At 38.1% G+C, this 24,360-nt stretch overlaps 1 protein-coding gene and 1 long non-coding RNA gene across 2 annotated transcripts; both read left to right on the top strand.

Annotated features, from left to right (window-relative positions):
- The first annotated feature begins 8,588 nt into the window (after positions 1-8,588).
- On the top strand, positions 8,589-12,760 carry LOC137718513 (wall-associated receptor kinase 2-like). Its single transcript, XM_068458068.1, has 3 exons — positions 8,589-9,534; positions 9,616-9,780; positions 11,323-12,760. The coding sequence occupies exons 1-3, from the start codon at positions 8,589-8,591 to the stop codon at positions 12,549-12,551; spliced, it is 2,340 nt and encodes a 779-aa protein (XP_068314169.1). The 3' UTR covers positions 12,552-12,760.
- A 7,880-nt stretch (positions 12,761-20,640) lies between these two features.
- On the top strand, positions 20,641-22,317 carry LOC137716856 (uncharacterized). Its single transcript, XR_011065754.1, has 4 exons — positions 20,641-21,149; positions 21,259-21,304; positions 21,981-22,098; positions 22,276-22,317. It is a non-coding gene; the product is annotated as an uncharacterized lncRNA (long non-coding RNA).
- Positions 22,318-24,360: the final 2,043 nt, after the last annotated feature.

Below are 24,360 nucleotides of genomic sequence, written 5' to 3'. Positions count from 1 at the left end.
AAATCATTTCCTTTATGAACATAATAACCCCCCTGTTTTGAAGACATGTATAATACTACATTATAGGTTTTTTGAAAACTCTAATATGCCATGAAATATGTGACAACCCGTTCCAAATTTTACGTTTTTATTTTATTTAAAAAGCGTGAATTTACGAAATTGCCCTAGAAACAAGGACTTTGACTTCTGTTAACCATCGTCTAGAGAGACGTATGACTTATTCTTTTAACATATTCTCGTAATACTCGTGGATGTGAACGCATAGGCGAAAGCCGTTTGCGAGTCTGGATTATAACGGTATAGTTACGGACGTTCGAAATTGGTTATTCAAGGTTTAGTGTTGATTAAATTAAATCCCCAATCAGAAATTGGTTATTTAAGGTGAAGTCCAATCAGAAAAAGGAAAGAAAAGGAAAAAAAAAAATATCCCAGCTTTCCCGTGGGTTTTTCCCACTCGCGACCACCCACTTTCCAAGGCCGATTCCGGCCAACTCCGGTGGAGTTTTTCGATGCCACCACCACCATCTTGAAGCTCTCATTCCCCTCTACAAAACCCACCCAAGAACCACCTTGATTAACCATGGTATGAGGCGGTTTGAGGCCACGAAAGTTGACGAAAATCAATGGTGCTCCGGCCACCCTTCTTGATTTTCCTGCAAATCGGCAAAGCAATGGCCGATGCCACCACTTGGGCTTTGTAGCCCATCATCCCAGGAGCAAAACCCAACCAACCTTGACCCCGTTGGACCACCGTAGACGACGAATCGATGTCGGGAAGTTTTAGGCACCCGCCGGCTTCGTGGGAAAAATTGACCATCTTCCGTCCACTTTTGGACTTCATGGCAGGTATGAAAGTTGCTCCACTCACTGAGATCTTCATTTCTGTGAAGTTTGAGAATTTTTGGAAATAGTTGAATTTTCCGGCGAGTCGGAGCGGCCGACCACCACCCGCGGCGGCGCGTGGCCAGTGGGCCGCCAATGCTATTTTTAGGCTATGTCAAATGTCTTGAATTCAGTTTTGTCATTTGAATGACGTAGGTTGATAGTTGGAACCTAAATTCGTTACGATACGTTACTTGATAAAATGTGAATCGATGATTCGACCGTTGGATCGTCACCAAAATTGGATACATTATAATACGTAATATTTAAAGATTATAGGAATTTACGGATCGGGAATCCGACTTACGGATCTTCCTGAATTGGATTTGTAAGTTAGTAAAATAAATGTTCACGGCCACTTGTTTTAGGCAATTGGCGGAGATCTGACCGTTGGATCGTAATGAAATTTTAATATGTTATTTTAGAAACATATTGTGGATCGTTGGGAGTTACGGATTGGAAATCTGATATGCGGATCTTTCGGGTCAAGTTATACAGGGTTGTAAACCCTACCGTCGATCTTTGATCGACGGTTGACTTGTGGTCAATGGGTATCAAACTATTTTAGAATGTCGTTGAGGTTGTGTTTTATGTGAATTACATATTCTACGGATAAGAGTTCTGAGATGTGATTTGATAATTGGTCACAGGGACCAATCATTCAGGATGCCTCGATGCGTGCGCTAGAGAATCATAGCGTGGACTCCAAGTGAGTGCATCTTTTCCTTTTTATCGTACATATTATTGAGAGTTCTATCGACACTTTTAAATTGATTAGGCATATTACTTTCATACATATTTATTGTGAATGCTTGAAGTACTATATGAACTACGAATGGCTTGATCCCTGTCTAGGGTACGTAGGCAGTCTAACGAGACGTTAGATGCAACCATAAAATATTTGAGACAAAAGCCTTGCTTGGGAAATTGAGTAATGCGAAGGAAATTTGTAAAGGCAAGTTTTAGTTTTGTGAATTAGTTAGTTAAATTAGAGTTAATTGGGTTGTCATGGATAATTATCCCTGAAAATAAGTAGTTTGGGAGTAGGGCGTTACTGATTGTACACTTCACACCATATTGTTTATAATTGAAAATGCTACGACATGGTTAAGTAGTAGATTGCATCATGATATATCCATATGTATATTACTTGCATATAATTATTGGGAATGCTTTCAAGTGCAAAGGTGAACTCAGGACACCCAGGTAAGTTCAGGTGAGTTTATGGTAATAGTTGAATCGATTGCGTTATAGCATGACTACAGTTATGAATTAGGCAACTTCGATACTGTCGTACTGGTTGCCATGAGTTGCACATGTTATATTGAGATGCATTGAGAGCTCATAAACCTGCACCCCGGTGTTAGTGCTCCCGCTCGTGGCCAGGGCATAGTCCTTCACGTGATGTTCACCTCCCGCACCTTACGCTCACCTTGGATTCAAGGTAGGTGCACAGTCCTGTCGTACAGACCACTTTAGGTGGTTCCGACTCGTAGGTGACCCGCGATTATTCGCCCAGTCTTCACGTGATCGTAGCACTTGAGCGTATTTATTTACACCCAGTCCTGTCGTACAGACCACTTTAGGTGGTTCCAACTCGTGTGCATGTATACTTATTGAGCTATTGGCTAGCCTGGATTGATGAGATATGGATAAGTCGTACAGGTCACTATAGGTGACTCCGACTTATATGCTAGCCATGATTGATGAGATATGGATAAGTCGTACAGGTCACTATAGGTGACTCCGACTTATATGCTAGCCACGATTGATAAGATATGGATAAGTCGTACAGGTCACTATAGGTGACTCCGACTTATATGCTAGCCAGGATTGATGAGATATGGATAAGTCGTACAGGTCACTATAGGTGACTTCGACTTATATGCTAGTCAGGATTGATGAGATATGGATAAGTCGTACAGCTCACTATAGGTGACTCCGATTTATATGCTAGCCATGATTGATGAGATATGGATAAGATGTACAAGTCATTTTAGATGACTCTGACTGATATATCACTTTGTATTGATTTAGTTCATTTGGCCTACTTATTAATGTATGGTGGAGTTGATGGCAAACCGTGGTTTTGGTCATTTCTGAGTATGGTTTGGATATATGTGTATATGTTGTACTGTCTTATGGAAAACGATACGGGTTTTACATTTAGGGGCATTACTTTTTGAGAGGTAGTAACTTTGGGAAGCTTGGTTTTATTGCTTACTCACACCTTCTGTTTGGTGCCCTCCAGGTTTTAACTGCTGAGTTTGTATCGACAAGAATCTGTGGGTAATCTTAGTATTGATGGATATTTTTGAGGGTATGATTCTTACTCACACTACTGTACCTTACTTATGCTCTGACATCGCGTGTGAAATGGGTTCGCTCCCACTCGTAGCGCACTCTGGTATTTAGACACTTTTAGATTCAAATTCATTCACTTTTTATACACTATCACATTTTATGGCTTCGTCACATTCCAGGTGTCGGCCAGCACAACTCGATTCAGGATCCAAGTGGACTTTCTGGGTCGGGATGTGTCAAAATACATCCATAAAACATGTACGTAAAAATAAATGTTCAACACTGGTACTATCACCACCTGAAAGCAAATCCATAAATCTCAAAAATACTATACTTTCTAGGGGTATCATAGTCGCCCGAAGGCAATACTTGTCCATTGGTTGAAGTTGTATGACACTGGGTTACACCAGTGAAGAAACATGGTAGGCCCCATCACCCAAAGGTGAAGCTGTACGACTCCGGGTTACGCTGGAGAAGAATCTATAACATCACACACCAACACTAGCCGTGGCTAGTGAAGCTATCCGACACAACTTTCGACAGTGAAGCTGGGGGTATAATATATATATCTCACTCCTCATCACTGTGTCCTATGGCCATAGACATCTAATACTTGTGTTGTGTGGATGTGTTGTATGATAACCCGCTAGATATATACCCAAAACATATCTCAAAACTATGTTGAATAAAGCAATAGAATTTCATACACGAGAATCCGATCATTCATATCCTTTAGTAAACCTGATTTTGATAAATCCTAATATTTTAAAAGCATGGATATAGGATTCATAAAACATAATAGAAAACATGCTCATTTTATGAGAATTATAATGCATGTGATGAGTCCATATTATACCATATATTTTACCCTATTCTTAGTTCTAGTTTATTGGTTATTTTGGTTGAACTTTGATACTTTATTATGTATTTTTAATGTAGGACATTCGACTTCCTTTGGAGTAAAAAGTGATTAAACAGATGAATTTTAGAGTGATTCTAATTGGAGGAGGTTCATGAGTCTTTCAAGATGATTATATCAAAGTTTCAGATTTTTCTACCAAGCCGTTTGACCATGGAAATGAAATAAAGACCCAGCGCACAGCTTTCCTAGATTGATGTTTCTAGACGTTTTGGGTATTTTGAAGGTCAATATGTCATATTTTAAAGAAGATTCCTTCTGAGGATTTGTTGGGAACGTCTCAAACTGTAAAAAGATACATTTTGGGACCAAATCGGAGTTGATTTGATCGGTCAAAAGATAGATTTTCTGAGAAGTCCAAATTTTAGTTCAAATAGGAAACCTTTTATTTTCTGTTTTATTATTTTGTTATGTTTCCTAGTTTTATTCTAAGACCTTTTAGAGTTTTATTTTGTAGTAGTATAAATAAGGCTTTTTAGCCATTAGGGTTTGGAAAAAAAAAAGAGGAGAGAGGAGAAGAATGCATAAGATTTTGGAGAAGTTTGCTAGGCTTTGACGATTCAAGTTTATTTTCAAGGTGTCTTCTATCCATGTTTTTAATAATATTTTGTTTTATGATTGTTCGTAACTAATTTTTTTTTGCTAAGGTGAGGCCATGAGCCTTAGCAAGAATATGTAGTTTCTTTTCAATTTGCTTATGATATTATGCATGCAAGTTTTAAATTATTAATCACCGTGTTTATACTATCTAAGTGTTTTAATGATTGGCCACCATTAGGATATTTAGAAAAGTAATTTGATGTAATTTTGGCGGAGGGTTGTCCCTGAAATTGGCGCTGGCTTTTTGTGGTTAATATGTGTAACTTCTTAGGATGGACAACACGTCTTAAAGGTTATATGGTTTTTCAAAAAGTTTTCACAAAACTTAATGAGTCTTGCATGTTCACATTGGATCTGGATGCCACGGACGGGTTGCATGTTAGATGCACGTTCTATGTTGGAAGTTCCAAGTAGGGCATACTTTAAGAAAACCTAACCTTCAAAATATGCATGGGTAATTCATAAGTAATTGGAAGAACTACATAGGATTTTTAAGGTGACGGCGGAACCCTAGTACTCAAATTTATTTTCAAAACTATTTTCTTTTGTTTTCTTTACTTTCTCAATTTATTTAATTGTTTTTAATTAAATTCGTTTTTTAATTTTTTTAGGTCATAAAATCACATTTTCCAAACTTTGTTTTCAAATAATTAATTAAGATTTGGTTTAACATAAATTATTCATTCAATCCATGTGGAGAATGACCTTACTTGAGCTGCTATACTACGATAACCTTGTACTCTTGCAAGTATTTTTATCCCTACTTTGGCAAGTGGTAAAAATCCCTATCAGCATGCAAACCTAACATTTTACAAAACCATGCAAGTTGTGAAGGGGTCGACTCACAAGTCTTCTTTTGCCCCGAAGTTGCTTGAGTTAACAAGGATGGTGTTACTCCCACTCGATGCACTTAACCACAATTAGAAACTATTTAATAAAACTCTAGAATTTGGGAAAACGGATAGTGGATTCGGAACATTGAATAACCTAAAGAGGGACCTTAGGTTACCCCATGTGCCGCCGCCATGCGCTGAGATAGGTCGTCGAAAATTGCGCCGGAAAAGTTGCCGGCGCCGCTGTGGTTGCCAACGTGGATGGTGGTGGAGCACAGGCGCGTGGAGCGTGTGCTCCACGCGCCGGCTGTGGATCTGGATGGCAGACCCGGGTTGGGTCGGATCTAGGCTCGTTGGGCTGGGTTTAGACATATGGGCTTGGGTATTGGGCTTAATCCATTTTAAATCTGAGGCCTAGATTACAACTAAATGGGCTGGGCTTAGCCCGTTGTGGGCTACCATTTGGGCTCTGGGCTGAGTTGGCATGCGGGACGGGTGGACCCTAGTTACTCGTGATTCACCGGACCCCTCGACGAAGAACACCGGCTTTTTGGCCGGAAATTCCTCCCGATTCCGATTTAGACTTAAAACTCAACCAAATTCATAACAAAATGAAGACCAAAGAGCAATGAACAGAAGTATACCCTTAATAAGCCAAGCCGTGCCCGGAGAATGGCCTGAGAACGGCCTGAAAATCGAGTTAATCGCCGGAAAACTGGGAAAATTTCCAATGGTGTTTTCTGTCAAAACATCACGACACGAAATTCTCATCTAAGAATCAGGCTTAGACACACGAGCTCGAGATCAGATTCAACACAATCACCATTTCAATAACCAATAAGAGTCTAGAAAGGAAGGGAAGGAGTGAATCTCACCTGATATGGAAAACTAGAGCTCAAAGTTCTCATGTTCCATGGAAGATCACTGCCCCGATGGTGCATGCAAAGGTTTTGGGTAAGTTCCTCTCGTCCCAGGGATTAAGGTTTTGGGGTTGAGAGATTTTCGATTAGTTACAGTTTCGAAGAGGGAAGAAGGATGGGAGCTCTCGGAGCTTTAGAGAGATTAATTTTCAGATAAATGAGGGAGAAAGGTTAGGGGTCACGTGTGAGGGGAAAGAAAGAAGATGTGTGGGCCGGGCTTTGTGAGTGATGACACAGCCCAAGGACTTGGGTCAGATGGATAGACCCAACACAAGGCAAAATAATACTTTACTCTATATTTTTGAAGAGAATTGTTATTGGCATTTCAAAATTCTCATTCTATATTCTAAACTTTTTATATTTGGAAAGAAAAATACACTTGTGAGGAGTGTAGAATGAGATTTTGGGAGTGCCAATAACACTTTCCTTTTTGAAACAGGCTTTTACAAAAGACGTGTAATTTTACGAATGATTGAAATGTGTATGAAAAATTGAAGTGTTTCTTAAAATATGCTAGTACGTATAGTATATTATACCTATGCACACGAATTTACTAACTATGTTAGGGAGGGCCTCTGCGTCTGATTAGATCGCCTCATGCATACCAAAAAGAAAACCAAAGCAAACCAAAAAGAAAAGAACTAGGGTTCCTCGTAGAAGAGACTCAGTAACCTTAGCTAGGAAAAGCATTGAATCCCTGTATACAGAAAATAGAATGGGTTGTTCACCACATGTAGCCGGTCATCTCCCACCACTTCCTGCTGGTAATGGTATATTGTAATTCCTCATGGTATCATACCCGGAACTCGTATGTTCACCTCCTCCGTAGGTAACATTTTGCGACGATATTCCACCGAGAAAATACTCCGTCTCAAGTGAAAACGACTACTAGACTAAAGACTAATTAAAAGTGACTTCGTTTGAATTCTTCAAAAACGAATGAAACACGATGATAAAAAACCCATCGCAATTTACGTTGGCCCAGCAGAAATTTAAGTTCTTTGGTTGATCAGCTAGTACATATCAACTAGCATAATTGATTTCCAATCCCTTATTCAAAGTTTGTGACTAATTCATCTTTTTACCTTCAACATAGACAGTTTAGAAGTTTACATTCAGTTCTTCATTCAACATAAAATCTAGTGAGTATTCCAATCTGATACACCAAACAAAACCCTAACATTAGTAATGATTGCAACAGCTTTGGCAGGTATAGCTACTAAATAGACTCAACTAGTCATGTCTTTTTTTTTTTTTAACAAACGATATATCTACACTAAAGTAGTGAGATAAGCTTTATAATAGGCTTGCCATAAAAATGTGGTTCAAATTCGTCTTTGACGACAACGAACCTAGGACCTCTTACTTACAAATGAAAATGAATATCATTATATTGTAGTACTAAGTGGCGATTAGTCATGTCTTTAAGCAAGGACAGTGATTTTAGTGATTGACCTGGACAAAACAGAAAGAAACTTCTATTAGTAGGCCCTCTAAGACTCATACATCTAGTTTTGAATAGCCACTGGTTGTGCTTCTTCACCAAGCCATAAGTCATGGTGGACTCTTTCAACCACCTTAATTATGGTGGACTCTTTCAACCACCTTGATTCCCAGTAATGACTTGTAGAACTACGTTTTGGCTTCATTAACATGTATAGTTACAGATCCATTTGGAAGATACGTACATTGAATAAGTCTCAAGTTCCGTAGAGATTGAGGACGTGATAATTACGGTCCCGAGTTGTAATGGTTAGCATATAGTTAGTGTAATGTAGATATACTAGCTAGGTAATGTTTTCTCCTTAGACTTACATTGTTTGATGATATTTATTTTATTTTGTCTGATTTTGAAAATGAACCAGGTCCGCGAAAGAATTAGCAACACGTCATAACTAAGTTATGGCAGGTATCCTCTGCAAGGTTTAGATATTTATTTTATTTTGTCTGATTTTGAAAATGAACCAGGTCCGCGAAAGAATTAGCAACACGTCATAACTAAGTTATGGCAGGTATCCTCTGCAAGGTTTGCTCAATCAATTGACTAGTCTCCTCTCCAAGTCTTCCTCCTCCCTGCCAATAAAAGGACGAAAACATCTCATTTTTTTCAACAACAAAAACTTAGAAGCCATGACCATGAGCAAACAAAAAGTGCTTCTGCAACCTATCATCCTCCTAATAGTAACAGAGGTACTATTAGCAGCAGCCACTTCAGCCCAAACACAATATTTAACCTCTCCACCTCTTCATTCTCCTCCTCCTCCTCCCGGTCAAGAAGAAGTGAAGCCGGGTTGTCAATACATGTGTGGGAATGTTAAAATCCCATATCCATTTGGTACAAAAGAGGGCTGTTACTTAAATGAGGATTTCCTCATTACTTGTAATAGCAAACATTATGACCCCCCAAAACCATTTCTTGGAAAGAGTGATTCGGTTGAAGTCACAAACATATCCGTGGATGGGAAGCTTTACATTACCCTATACCCAGCCGTACAATGTTTCGAAAAATCAGGCCAGCTGAGGGCCGGCTTCACCAACTCTCTTGCTCTTTCCAAATTCTTCATATCAAACACCGACAACGTGTTTGTCGCAGTTGGTTGTGACACCTATGCGTACATTCTGGGATACGAAAATAGAAACAACGGGTACACTGGTGGGTGCATTACAATGTGTGACAGCATTGACTACGTTGTCAATGGTTCTTGCACTGGTATCGGCTGTTGTAAAACACCCATTGCTCAAGGAATGACTTCTTTCGAAGTAAGTGCACGGAGTTATAATAATCATACGAATGTGTCCTCCTTTAATCTTTGCAGCTTTGCCTTCGTTGTCCAAGAGGGCAAGTTCAACTTCAACCGAACTATGTTGTGGTCGGATTATTTGATAAATGCAACACTTCCGGTGGTACTCGATTGGTCCGTTGGAAATGAGGCATGCACCAACGTTGAGAAGAAACAAGTGATGAGTTACACTTGCCAGGGCAACACCACGTGTAATGATTTCGAGAATGGATACGGGTATCGCTGCAAGTGCAAGGACGGTTACCAAGGGAATCCATACCTAAATGACTGCTACGGTATTTCTATTTCACTTTATTAGTACTACTAATTAAAATAATATGCTTAATTCCTGAGCATGGTTTATGTTGTTTTTGCAGACATTGATGAATGTAAGGATCCAGACCTCAATACATGCAAGGAAAAATGTATAAATACAGAGGGAAACCATACTTGTTCTTGCCACAAGGGGTACCATGGTGATGGTAGAAAAGATGGAGAAGGTTGCACCCGTGATCCGAACTTTGTTATCCCAATTGTCGTTGGTAAGCATACACATATATACTAACAAGTGATTCAATGCTTTTCTACATGCTTTTAAAGAATCCAAACTTCGTTAGGGATGTGATAAAAAAAAGATGGTTATAACTACCAGGGTTTACAATTAATTTGTTGGATATGTAGGAATCAGCGTAGGCCTCGTATCCCTGTTAATGTGCATCTCTTGGGTGTATTTGGGATATAAAAGATGGAAGCTAACTCAAATAAATTAATATAAATTCTTGATTCTTTCCGCATATTCATAATTATGAATATCTTATTCATATTTTTAAATTTTCAGGGTATTACAGTTTTCTTAATAAAGAATGGACGCCTTCCACATAGATGTAACTAGTAATTGTGCCCATGCATTGCTGCGGCTTTTAAAAATGTATGTATAAAAGTTGTAAAAAGTTTTACAGACATGTATGTGTATCCATCATATTTACAGCAAGGTACAAACATATAGGGATAACAGATGGTTCATTTTTGACCTGGTAATGTAGTAATTGTAAGAATCAATGTAGTTGTAATTCAAAGGTTAAAGTTGTCCTCTAGGGTGTCAAAAAACGTTGGTTGAAATGTGAGTTTGTGAAGGGTTGTTAAGTTTGTAAATTGATAGTTAACATGGAGGAAAGTGTTAAGGTAATTAATATTCAGCTAATTAAATTTATGATTAAGAAGAAATGAATACCGAATACACTATAGAACAATACTGATTTCATTTAGGCATAATTTTTTGAGCCAAAAACTTGAAAAGCACAAATTTCAAATTGTAAACCAAAGATTAAAATCCTGGATAAACACATGAAATAGTTTCTAGTGTTAACTATAGTTAAAATATTAGTTTGTTTTACTTTAAGTATCGCCGACACACCACCGATAAAAAGTGCAAGCTTATATTGTATCTGATTAAACTACTACAACAACATTGTAACAGAATGAACATAGAAATAGATATATTATTTGACAATACCAAATCAAATGGTCTCTATTGCTTTATTCATGTGACTTGGTCTACTACTTTATTCATGGTGTTCTTGGTTTACTCCAGTGATAATGGCCAGGTATGGGCATGGTAGAAACCTTAACCATAAATGTATACCAAATTCGTCCCGCAATTTCTTCCCTGTTCTCTTTCCTTTTTACCCCCTTTTGTCTTTTGACTGCTCCTTTTTCCCCCTTATTCTTTTTTTTTTTATTCCTCTTCTTCCATTTGCACTCCCATTTTCCCCAATCCCTTTTTCCTCCCTTTTTCCACCCACTCATCTTGATGATAATCGTCTACTCTTCTTTTATTTATTTATTTTATTATCTCTTTTATCGTTTAGTTACAAGGAATAGATAAGACTTATAAATTTAAAATATAATGAATATGCATTTAAAGGACGTGTTCAGAGCACACATCTAATCTGGAACACTAAAAAAAATAATATAAAATTAAATGAATAAAAGAATGAATCCTACACCGAGAGGACTCGAAAGTACCGATACGGAAGTGAGTTATCCTAGAGTAATCTACAAAACTTCAATTTAACGTTACGCAGGTCTTGGTGCGGGCGTGGGACTATTGTTACTGTTACTGCTTATCAGCGCATGGTGGATACACAAAGTCCTGAAGAAAAGGAAGAACATAAAACGCAAGCAAGTTTTCTTCAAACGAAATGGTGGTTTATTATTAGAGCAACAATTATCTCCAGGTGAAGGTAATGTGGATAAAATCAAGTTGTTCAAGTCGGAGGAGTTGGAGAAGTCTACCGACAATTTCAACGTCGATAGAATTCTTGGGCATGGAGGCCAAGGTACTGTGTACAAGGGCATGTTGGTTGATGGTAAAATTGTTGCCGTAAAAAAGTCCACAATTATTGATGAAAGCCAACTTTCAGCTTTCATCAATGAGGTTGTAATTCTTTCACAAATCAACCACAGACATGTTGTTCAACTATTGGGTTGCTGCTTGGAGACTGAAGTTCCGCTTTTGGTTTATGAATTTATTCCGAATGGAACACTTTCCCAGTATATCCATGAGCAGAAAGAGGAGTTTCCACTTACATGGGAAATTCGTTTACGAATTGCCACAGAAATTGCGGGAGCCCTTTTCTATTTACACGCCTCAGCTGCCCTTCCCATTTATCACAGGGACATCAAGTCTACCAACATACTCTTGGATGCAAAATACAGAGCGAAAGTTGCCGATTTTGGAACTTCAAGATCAGTTGCCATTGACCAAACTCACCTTACCACACTTGTACATGGCACATTTGGTTACTTGGACCCGGAATACTTCCAGTCAAGCCAATTTACGGATAAAAGTGATGTGTATAGCTTTGGAGTGGTTCTTGTTGAGCTGTTAACGGGACAAAAACCAATTTCTTTTAGCCGGTCACAAGAACAAGGCAGAAGTCTTGCTACATACTTCATTATTTCGATGCAGGAAGATCGTCTGTCTGACATTCTTGATGTTCAAGTTGTGAAGGGAGGGTCTAAAGCAGATATCGCAATAGTTGCTAACCTTGCAAGGAGGTGCTTGAATTTAAGTGGACGAAAACGCCCTACAATGAGAGAGGTCACGGCAGAGCTGGAGTGGGTTCAAATGGCCGGAAAGGCTACTTCTCATGGTGGAAAGAATTACGAAGAGGTTGAATATGTCAGGACTGAATCAGTTGAGCCGTGGGATGTTATTTCAAGCTCAACTGATAGAGGGCCTGCAGTGGATGGTGGTGCTGCTTCATCACAAATGCATGAAATCCCACTCTTACCTTTCAAGTCACGGTGAACAATAATCCTATATTTCTAAATTTTAAATATTGTAATGAATGTTCCACTTTCATATATTTAGGTTTTTCATTTTTTCTTAAACTCTTCTGTTAGAGTGAATGAGACTGCAGTTTGAACCTTCGGATCCTTAGGCCGCATATCGGTGATGTCTGGCTGATTAACTGATGATTTTTTTTACCACATATGAACGGAAACAGAAAACTAATCTTGACAGATCAACAGTCAATTAGCTAATTGATCCTATAAGTCATACTCAACAATTACTTGTCCTTTAACCAATCCTCTACCTGGCCTGCTTTTGTTATATAAGCAAAAAATAAAAATACTCAAATTAAACTTTGGTTTTCTTCTTTCTTCATTCAAGCGAATGGGGAGGCGGAATTGAACTTGGGACCTCAAGTGCAGGAGTTGAATGATCTTAATCAACTGAACTACAAGTCCATTAGAGCTAAAGCAAAAACTTTGTCTCTTAATGTGGCCTGATATGGCAATATGTCAAATGAGCTTTGTTGCTAAAGAAAGGTGTTGCACGTTGTTGATCTTGATATTGTTAAAAGGAATAGGGGAAGAGTCTCAACATCTTAGATAGAGAGGTGCAAGGATTTCAATTCCCCGACATGAGATTTATACTCTCAACGAAATCACCCCAAACAAAACTATGTCAAAGTTATAGAATTACCCTGTTCCTAAGCTAGCCTCGGATCGAACTAAATCCCCAGATTTTAGCATCAGCTATAAATTAATAAAAAAATTACTAAATAGCCATATATTTCTGTTTTGGACTTATTTTTCATTAATTAGTAGATCAATAAGGAATGCTAATGATCAACTATATTATTCTTCACAAACTTATGCACGGCGTACCTCTTTCTTGGTATCACATCGATCCGAGTCTTCCCGCCCCACCCTCACGGTTCAGTCCTCAGCTCTTGGGTTGCATATTCCCTCTTTTGTCTTTCGTCCACGATTCCAAGGTTATACTATTCAATGTTGGCATTATTCCACTGTGTAATTTCCCCCTTTTCTCTTCTACCTGTCCACTCTTGCAGTTCTTATACTATTCAATGTTGTCATATTCTGTAATTCCTAATTAATGCATTGTGCAAGGGAGATACTTTATATCATGCACATCCTAAAAATTTCTTATGTTTTTTGTTTTTACTTTGCATAAAGTAATGACTTATATGTTATTCGTGTTTACTGTACATGAAGTAATGACTTACATGTTATTCATATAATCGTCAATCAACATGAGATTTTGGGTGCAAGTTCCTACCTAAAGTCCATGAACCATAGTACCTAAAGTCCATGAACCATAGTATGCCATGCTACTCTTTTATTATTTTGGAGCATAAATTTTCACTCAAATCAAAGGGCATGTAGGCATACTCAATTGAAGGTGAGGTTCTGGTCATGACAGATGCAAGAAATCCTGCACCAGGTTCAACCAAAGCACCAATTAAAAGGCAAAAAGCTATATAACAATTTTTCCGCTGGTGTTTGTTCTAAAACTTTAATGCATCAGAATCACAAAGGAACCTAAAAGTAGGAACGACCACATTAGGATTAAGCTATAAAAACGATAAATTCTCTCTTTTAGTTTTTACCTATACATGCATAAAGTGTATGTCTAAATTTCATGTTATATCTACAAAGAGTAAAGCAAGTACAACTCATCTAACCAGAAGAGTTTGAAACGGCAGCCATCCATGCAAAGAAGTTCTCCATAAAAAAGAATGCAAAGAGAAGGATTTCTCAATGACAGACATCTTTTGCTCAGAATTTTTCTTGTCAAACATTTTATTTAGTAGAAAAAGTCTACCAAACAAGCAACATAATTGTTTTTCGCAGGCATTTCATTAAATTATACACATCAAACAAAAAATAAAATGTCATACAAAGCAAATATAAGACTTGCCGCTTCCAGTTGCCATAGAAATCAAGTAGTCACTTCCGTTTTCTATGTTTATCTGGATAACTTTCTTTCCGTATAGAGTACCCATAATTTCTATCTGAAACATAAAAAAGAAAAGAGACAATTAAAACATGAAAATATAGAGCAGGGACGAAGAGAAAAGGTTTTCCCCGAAAAATCTGACCATACCAATTTGATCTCAATTGTAAGCGGGAAGTGTGCAAAGAGAGACGAACAACAATATGAAATACAGAGGAATTAAATTAAATTCCAGTAAACTCCCAAAGCAATTATATGGCATAGATGAACTTAAATGAAATCAGTATAAAGTGGAGAAAGGAAACCGACTTCACCCACACAATCACCATAGAGAAATAACCAATCCTTGTTCATAAATCTGCAAGATGAAAAAAACATAACTACGTACTAATCTTAGAACCAAATTGTCTGATCCATTGAAAAAAGGGAAAGAATGAAAAGAGTGTGGTGATTAAAAGCAGCCATAGTATACTACAATTGCACCCCATTTACAATGTAAAATCAATAACTTTTCACACAACCAAGATAAATATGAAAAATGCACACGTTTTGGCATCTACCAACTGTATTCTGAGACATTTATGGTCCGATTGAAAAAGATATGGACACATACCTGCCATGAAGTTCAAAAGTGGACGGAAGATGGTCAATTTTTCCCACAAAGCCGGCGGATGCCTAAAACTTCCCGACGTCGATTCGTCGTCTACGGTGGTCCAACGGGGTCAAGGTTGGTTGGATTTTGCTCCTGGGATGATGGGCTACAAAGCCCAAGTGGTGGCATCGGCCATCACTTTGCCGATTTGCCGGAAAATAAAAAAGGGTGCTCGGAGCACCGGGAGAACAGCCAACTTTCGTGGCCTCAAACCGCCACATACTGTGGTTAATCAAGGTGGTTCTTGAGTGGGTTTGGTAGAGGGGAATGAGAGCTTCAAGATGGTGGTGGTGGTGTCGAAAAAATCCATCGGAGTTGGCGGAAATAGGCCTTGGAAAATGGGGGGTCGCGAGGGGAAAACTGCACGGGAAAGCTGGGAGCTTTTTTTTTTTTTTTTTTTTTTTTTTTTTTTCTTCTTTCTTTCTGATTGGCTGAAGGCTTTCCTCCTCTCATCTAATTGGTTCTTTGTCCCTTTAATTTAATTGGTCCACTATTCCCATAAGGTGGGAATTCAAATAATTTATAACTAAACTTTAAATAACCATTTTCAAACGTCCATAACTATACCGTTATAATCCGGACTCGCAAACGGCTTTTGCTTATACGTTCACACCAACGAGTACTACGAGAATATGTTAAAAGAATAAGTCATACATCTCTCTAGACGATGGTCAACATAAGTCAAAATCTTTTGCCTCTATGGCATTTTCGTAAATTCATGCTTTTAAAATAAAATAAAAACGTAAAATTTGGAACGGGTTGTCACAAGAACAATCTTGCTTGAGTTGCTATACTAAGATAACCTTGTACTCTTGCAAGTATTTTTATCCCTATTTTGGCACGTGGTAAAAATCCCTATCAGCATGCAAACCTAACATTTTACAAAACCATGCAAGTTATGAAGGGGTCCACTCACAAGTCTTCTTTTGCCCCAGAGCTGCTCGAGTTAACAAGGATGGTGTTACTCCCACTCGATGCACTAAACCACAATTAGAAACCATTTAGTAAAACTCTACTAGCACTCTAAAATTTGAAAAAACGGATAGCGAATTCGGAACGTTGAATAACCTAAGGAGGAACCTTGGGTTACCCCACGCGCCGAGATAGGTCATCGAAAAGTGCGTCGGTGCCGCTGTGGTTGCCATCGTGGACAGCGGTGGAGCACAGGAGCGTGTGCTCCACGCGCCGGCCACCATGCTTGGCCCACGTGCCGATTGTGGATTTGGGTGGCAGACCCGGGTCGGGTTGGATCTAGGCTCGGGTCTAGGCTCGTTGGGCCTGGGTTTTGGGTTTAGACATATGGGCTTGGGTATTGGGCTTAATCCATTTAAAATCTGAGGCCTAGATTATAACTAAATGGGCTGGGCTTAGCCCGTTGTGGGCTAAACAAACCATTTGAGCTCTGGGCTGAGTTGGCATGCGGGTCGGTTGGACCCGAGTTACTCGTGGGTCACCGGACCCCTCGAAGAAGAACACCGGCTTTTTGGCCGGAAATTCCTCCCGATTATTTAGACTTAAAACTCAACCAAATTCATAACAAAAATGAAGACCAAAGAGCAATGAACAGAAGTATACCCTTAATAAGCCAAACCGTGCCCGGAGAATGGCCTGAGAACGGCCTGAAAATCGAGTTAAGCGCCGGAAAAACTGGGAAAATTTCCAGGGGTGTTTTCTGCAATCAAAACATCACCACACGAAATTCTCATCTAAGAATCAGGCTTAGACACACGAGCTCGAGATCAGATTCAACACAATCACCATTTCAATAACCATTAAGAGTCTAGAAAGGAAGGGAAGAAGTGAATCTCACCTGATATGGAAAACTAGAGCTCAAGGTTCTCATGTTCCATGGAAGATCACTGCCCACTGCCCCGATGGTGCATGCAAAGGTTTAGGTAAGTTCCTCTCGTCTCAGGGATTAAGGTTTTGGGGTTGAGAGATTTTCGATTAGTTACAGTTTCGAAGAGGGAAGAAGGATGGGAGCTCTCGGAGCTCTAGAGAGATTAATTTTCAGAAAAATGAGGGAGAAAAGGTGGGGGTCACGTGTGAGGGGAAAGAAAGAAGATGTGTGGGCCGGGCTTTGTGAGTGATGACACAGCCCAAGGACTTGGCTCAGATGGATAGACCCAACACAAGGCAAAATAATACTTTACTTTATATTTTTGAAGGGAATTATTATTGGTATTTCAAAATTCTCATTCTACATTCTAAATTTTTTATATTTGAAAAGAAAAATACACTTGTGAGGAGTGTAGAATTAAATTTTAGGAGTGTCAATAACACTTTCTTTTTTGAAACAGGCTGTTACAAAAAATGTGTAATTTTACAAATGATTGAAATGTGTATGAAAAATTGAAGTGTTTCTTAAAATATGCTAGTACGTATAGTATATTCTATATATACTAAAATCCGGTGAAAAACACTGTTCATGAGCAGTGTAATGGTTTAAATGCCCCTTGCTGTGTACTTTGTTTCCCGTGGTCTTACCTGCTTGGTACAGTTAAATGGCAAACTTGCCCGAGAGATCCACGCGTTAGTCCGCTTCAATACAATGGAAAAGTCAGGTACTGCGTTTGGTTCCAGACTCCTATACACGTGTTGCTCGTCGGGAAGGAAAGACGGATGGAAAAGCCGAGCTCTCTCTCAAGCATGCAAGAAGGTTTCTCTCTCTCTCTCTCTCTCACCCTTCTCTCGCTCTCAAACCTCAACTTCTCTCTTTCACTTTCTCCGTTTTGCTGAAAAACCACCCAACCAATAAACGCTTTTGGTTTGATTCGAAAAAAAATTTTACCCATAAAGGATAGCATTTCTTGGTGAGTTCTTCCGATCTTACATCTGGGGTCAAATATGGGGTTTTGTGATCGTGGTTTTCCTTTTCTTTTTTTTTTTTTAAATTTTTTTTTATTTGAGATTTTGTTTGGGTTCTCTGTTTTCAGATGATTATTGCATCCCTGTAAACCTAGATTTCTCGGCGCTATGTGGAAGGTCATAAAATTGGTTTCCAAGGTTTTTTTTCTTCCTGATCTTGCGATTGCTGATCAAGGGTTTCAGAGTATTTCCCAATCTCTCCTTACACAGGTAACTAAATCTCACTTCTTCTCAAGTACCCAGAAGTCAAATATTTAATTTTTCACTGTACTTAATCTCTTTTAGCAACCTCCAGTTGTCCTCTTCTTTTCTCACTCTCCAGTGTTCATCAACACCATCAGGTTTCTCTCTACCTCTACCTCTCTCTTTCTCTCTCTATATCTCTGATATGTTTATACATGTCGTTGTGTATCTATATATCAGGTTGAAAAAGTTGTTAATTTGATTAATTTTGTTAGGGAAATTATTTATTTTGGTGATGGATTTGTGGGTTTTAATCGTGTTTTGGATATACTAACAATTTTGTTTTGCAGTAAATTGCAATGGGTTGTCCACGGTTTGCCTAGTAAAACCAGATTTTGCGTGTGGGTTTATTCGTAGACGAGTCTATGATTTTTCAGGAGTTGCAGCGTTGTTGGTAAGGTTTGAGCATTTTCATCACATTAGTTATTCCGTTCATCAGTCCAAATGTTCTTATCCCTTGCACTCCGTTGTTTATGTTTGGAATTTGTGATTAGAAATTGGAGAATTAACTTCTTGATAATTGCATGTGTTTATTGTTGGAAATGTGCCCTAAAACCAATCATATGATGATACTTTATGGACATTTCACATGTTAAACTAATCTAGTTTAATATTAAGGGCAAAGATTATTGTTTGAGCCGTCTCATATAAATGTTATATGCTTAAACGATAAGTCCAAGGAATATGTGATTGGAAGAATGCGATCTAAAGAAGTTAGATTCATGAGACCATTCTTTCGTTGACACATCCTAAACGTTCCTGATCATAGGATTGTCAATTGGGCATTGACAGTCCGTTAAGATCAGTACGTGCTATGTCTTCTCTCAGGGAGAGTGACTAGTCTGGAGTCATTGGTGTGTGTGACATCAAGACAAGTACGTAGGTGCTCAATAGAGAATGAGTTCACTGAACACGATCAACGAAGAGTGCTCATATTCATGTCACATGAGAACTCATGGTTGGGATAATGCAAATTAGTCTTTTGACCTGAGGCATCACAGTTGTCTTGTGGTTAGGTCCTTAATCTTTGATTATGTCAAAGTCACTCCATCAGGAGGGTGTCCACGGCATCGTTGGGGTTAAGCCACTTAGCCATGGAGGCAAGTGAATGCGCAACAAGGGATCTCTAACCTTCAAACTGTTTGAGGGAGAATACTCTATGATATGATTTAGAATCTCTGGCCAGAGTATGAATGAGATGTTGGAATGTGTTCCAAATCACATTCAAGGTAATCATATAAGCACAAGACTCACATTGGATAGTAGACATGAATAAACTATCAAACCAAACAATGTGGTCAAGAGTATTGTATTAGAGAAAGACCGTATTGCATTTGTAATCCTAAAACTGAATAGGATCTCCACCTCTTCTGATTAGCTTGGGTAACCATGACATGCTGCTAGGCGTCAACCATGGTTTGTGGAAGCCCTAAAAGTGTATTATCACTAACGGGAGAATTGAAAGTAAGTTCCAATTCACAATCGATTTGAAAGAGTTTGAATCGCCCACTGCCTCGCTAAAAGGAACCTAATGGATCGTACACCGTGTAAGGTAAAGATTGAAGATTCAACAGAGATGAGTAAGAATAATTAAATGGTTTAATTATTTATGGCAAGGATTAATTAATATGTTAATTAATCAAACGAATAAGTTCGTTAAAGACCTTGGGATAGTTTTGGACCTTAAGGCCCAATGGGCTTCGAACGTCAAGTCCATTGACTTAAGTTGTATGACAACTTAATGAATAATGATTCACAAAGGCCCAAATAGCCCAATAAATCCCCTTAAATTCGGCCATTTAGAGGAGGGTAGTGAACTTGGCTTAATTGCAAGTTTGCCACTCCATTGTGAGGTGGTATAAAGACATCTTTATAGCCATTTCATCCTTAGGGTTTTTCTAAGGAGTAAAGATAAGAACAAACTCTCCTTTCTCTCTAAAATGGCCGGCCACTCTTGAGGAAAACATCTAGCAATCTTACTTCCTCAAGGTCACTCATTTCTTCTCCAATCTTACCTTGGTGTGGAGACTTAGAGGTTCTCAATTTTGGGAACTTGGAGAAACCTTTTCATCCATCCAAATCCATGGATCTAAGATGCAAGGAATGAAGGCCCTCTCTTTGGGTGATTAGCCTTTGCTTATGCAAAGAGGAATCTACAAAGGTATTGATTTCTCAACTCACTTTGTTTTGAGTTGAGTCTTGGTTCACCTATCTACTAGGCTTTGAAGTTCATGGGTTAAGTTTTGTTTTTGAGTGCATATAAACATGATTCCGCCTTTTAATTGTTAATTGCATGTTGTTGATGTTGCTCAAATGAACTTGTTTTTCACAAATCTTCCTTCATTTATGGCCCCTCATGATATCATGAGATCTAATGAGATTGTTTGCGATCTGGTTAAATACATAGTAATAAGGACAATAGTTCATATTTTTAAGGAAGGTTAATGGTTCTGGGTTTTTACATTTATTGTTAACAACTACAATTGTTATGGTTGATTATCGTTCTTTTAGTATCATTGGGTTTCTTTGTTCAACGGTTTGGTCCATCTTATTAAGTTTCTCACCAGAGATCTCTGCTAGCACTGCTCTTCTCTTGGACCAGGTACAACTTCTTTGACTTTCTGTTTGTTTCCGAGAAAATTTAGAGCTCGAAAGTGTGTAGAACTGTAGAAGTAAAAAAAGTCTCAATCTTTCTATTGTCCTGTCCAAAAAGAAATTGAATTTTGAATTTGTGTTTTGGCATATCCTTTACTAGAATTTTGTGATTTGGGAATTGTAGAAGTTGGTGGCGATTCAAAACCCATTAACTCGGATGAGAATTAAGAGTAATTTGAAACCAGACAGCAAGGAATTGCAAGTGGGTAATGATAATGATAATGGTGAGGATAATGATGATGACACAAATCCGCTATTTTGCATATGGTTTTGAAGATTGATTTATTTTTATTTTTTTCATTTTTGACTTTTCTTTTTTGTATTTTTTAGCAGGTGTTGTTTTGGTTTTTCATTCCTTATCATCGCTACTACAAAAAAGGTTAGTTTTGTTTTCTACATTTAAAGAGTGTTTAAAGACAAGTTGCATGTAATTGATTTTCTGCTATAATGTTTTGAAATTCCTTATTTATATTGTTCTACATATTCTTGGTTTGCATTTATTTTATGTGATGGTATTAGTGATTGCTTTTGTTTTTACCCAGCTACCTATTTGTTGCTTTGGGTTGTAATTTTGTAAATACAATGCGCAAAGCAACTAGAACCACCCAGAAAAGTTTAAACATACAAGGAAGCCATAGTTCTTTTACTTCAAGCGGAATTGAAATGTCTAATAAAAAAGTTTGTTGCACTAACAATGAGCATCAACATTGTGAATTTTATTTGTTCCCTAAAAGTACTATTCCATCCAATAGAAAAAAATAAAGCCGTAATGATGAAAAAATTTGTCGAAGTTAAAACCAACGATAAAGAATCCTTACACCATTGAGCCATGATTGAAATAAATTTGATACTAATTTTATGTGTGCACAGTTGAATGTGAAACAGTGTAATTAAATGTGAAACAGTATGTTTTCAGTACCTTGGTATATAGTACAAGATTGGGGGTAATGACACCAATAAAAACTGGGGTTGTAATAAGTAACTTTTTCTCCCTTCTTTATTGTAGTACTATAGATTCAAAGTTATCATTGTGCATTTTTTATTTTTCTGCACAGTTGGATGATTAGGTTTTGTGCAAAGTGAATCATTCGAATGCTCAGAATGTATTATATTCGTAAATTCCAGCTAATGCTGCTCTAACATGATACAAGGGACCAACACTTTCATCCATATGTAAGTTCCTCTAATAAGTACTTTGCACAAATGCTTTACAAATTTGAGCTTTTATCTTCTGATTATTTTATGCAGGGGTTTTTATTACTTTTTCTTTGATTGGAAATTTGGTGGTTTCTTAAGATACAATGATATCAAATTAGATTTTTCTAATTTTCTGATTTTGGTGTTTTGCAGGGAGTGCTAATATACTGATATCTGGGATTTTTTATCTTTGAAATAGGTAAATGCTATTTTTAATGTTTCAGTTCTGGCATGTTTGGTTCTTTGAGGTATCGTTTGGTATGCAGACGGGACGGGACGGGACAAGACAGAACGGAACGGAGCGGGAGCAAAGATGCCCTCGGATGGAAACAAGGAGGAAGAAGAAGGAGACGGAGATGTTATAATTTTGTGTTCCACAGATGTGGAACGAGTCGTTCCAGGGGGATGAGGCGGAACGAAAATTCACCCAAAACTCGTCCCGTGGAACAGCTCGTTCCACCCGTTTTAGGCGCACCAAACGTGGGACGGAACGCCTTGTCCCACTCTGTTCCGTCCCGTCCCACGTACCAAACGGTACCTGAATTTTGTAGTTTGCTTGCTTCTTCGTTGCTTCGTGATTTTCATTTTTCAGTGTAATTAAATTCTTGAATTTTGCATATTGAACTAATGAAGTTCATTCTGAATTTCCAATTCAACATTATAACATTATAAAATTGTTTTGCAAAGAAATTGTGTGTTCTTCATGTGCATTCTTCATTGTTTGTACTTTCAATTCAAGATAATGTAGTATATTTTCAACAGTAACCAATGATATATTCTCAGATAATTGTGGCAGGATGCCCATGATGTGTTATTTAGGGGACTTTGAGTGGAATAATTTTGTGATGGTTATTAGTTTGAAACATTGATGTTTTTTAGTTATTTGACTACCTTTACATCTCTTTCTTTAAATACTTGATTGGGAGCTTAATCTTTCTTTTGGTATCTGTTTAGTTTTCTTTTGTTGGCTGTGTTTTGTATCTCATTAACAACAGTAAGCAAGTAAAAGCTATACGTTATCTATTACAGGTATCCATTTTAAAAAATCATATGTGGTAGATGTTATTATTTGAGATTTCTTATTATTGTAGTGGTGTTGTGTTAACATTTCTTTTGCAATTTGATACTTTTCTATTTACACATTTCTTTACATGCAATTTAATCTACATATTTGTGATTTCGTAAATTGATAAAATTGATATTTTGATTCTACAACTTTGTAACTGAATGAAATGTTGGATAATGGCCAAATGTTTCCTTGTTTTGTGGCTTGTTTTGTGCCTTGTTTTGTGGCTTAAATTGCTCCATGTTTTGTGGCTTTTTCAAAGCCATGTCTTGTGGTTTTTTCAAAGCCATGTTTTGTGGGAGAAGGCTTGGATTAAAAAAAAGCATAAAAAAGAGCATTTGGCAAAATAAGGATACGGATGAGAGAAGGAAAGCATCCAAAAGAGATGGTGTGAGCATTTGGCTCTACCATGGGTATGGGTGAGAGAAATCAAGAGAGCTAGAGTGAAAGATCTCTTGTGAAAGAACTCTTGGGCTAGAGTGAGGCTCTTGGGAAAATTCTGTGAGTGTGTGTACAAGGGTTATGGGATTGGGTTATGTCGATTTAACTCATGTATAACTTGTACTGTTTTTCTCATAGTGAAGAGCAATATCTCTCCGAGGACGTAGGCAGGTTTTTGCCGAACCTCGTAAATTTCTCGGTGTCTTTATTTCTTGTATTTTAAACTATTCAACTGTGTGTGATTTTGGTGAGGTTGTAATCTGAATCTCGGTTCCGCACTAACGAACAGGCCAAGGCACAACAATTGGTATCAGAGCATCGTTGGGGGCTTTGGTTCGTTGGAGGTCCAGATTTGTTGTTCACCATGGAATTTTCAGTTGAGCAGTTTAAAGGGAGAGGCGGTTTTGCTCTTGGTAAAGGAGAGTAATGGAAGCCTGAAGAAATGGAAGCCGTGTTTAGGGATGCTTGGATCAACTGCGAAAGTTGATGTTGAGGAAGAAGACAAAGGCCTCTTTCTTCTTACCTCACTTTCAGATTTGTACGAGAACCTTGTGAAACTTTACTGCAAGGAAAGAAACAGTAAGTTTGGAGCAGGTGCAAGCTTCTTTGGTGTGGAATGATACACACAAGAGACCATGGATGATGGTGGGCACAAGACTGCTTAAGCTATTCAAGGTTGAAATCGTGGAAGAAAATTGGAAAGAGGATCTGAGAGAGACAGCAGGTTCGGA

Source organism: Pyrus communis, chromosome 15, assembly GCF_963583255.1.
Source record: "Pyrus communis chromosome 15, drPyrComm1.1, whole genome shotgun sequence".
NCBI classification, from domain to species: Eukaryota; Viridiplantae; Streptophyta; class Magnoliopsida; order Rosales; family Rosaceae; genus Pyrus; species Pyrus communis.
Note: the sequence above shows the minus strand (reverse complement) of the source record. Positions and strands in the feature narration are given on the sequence as shown.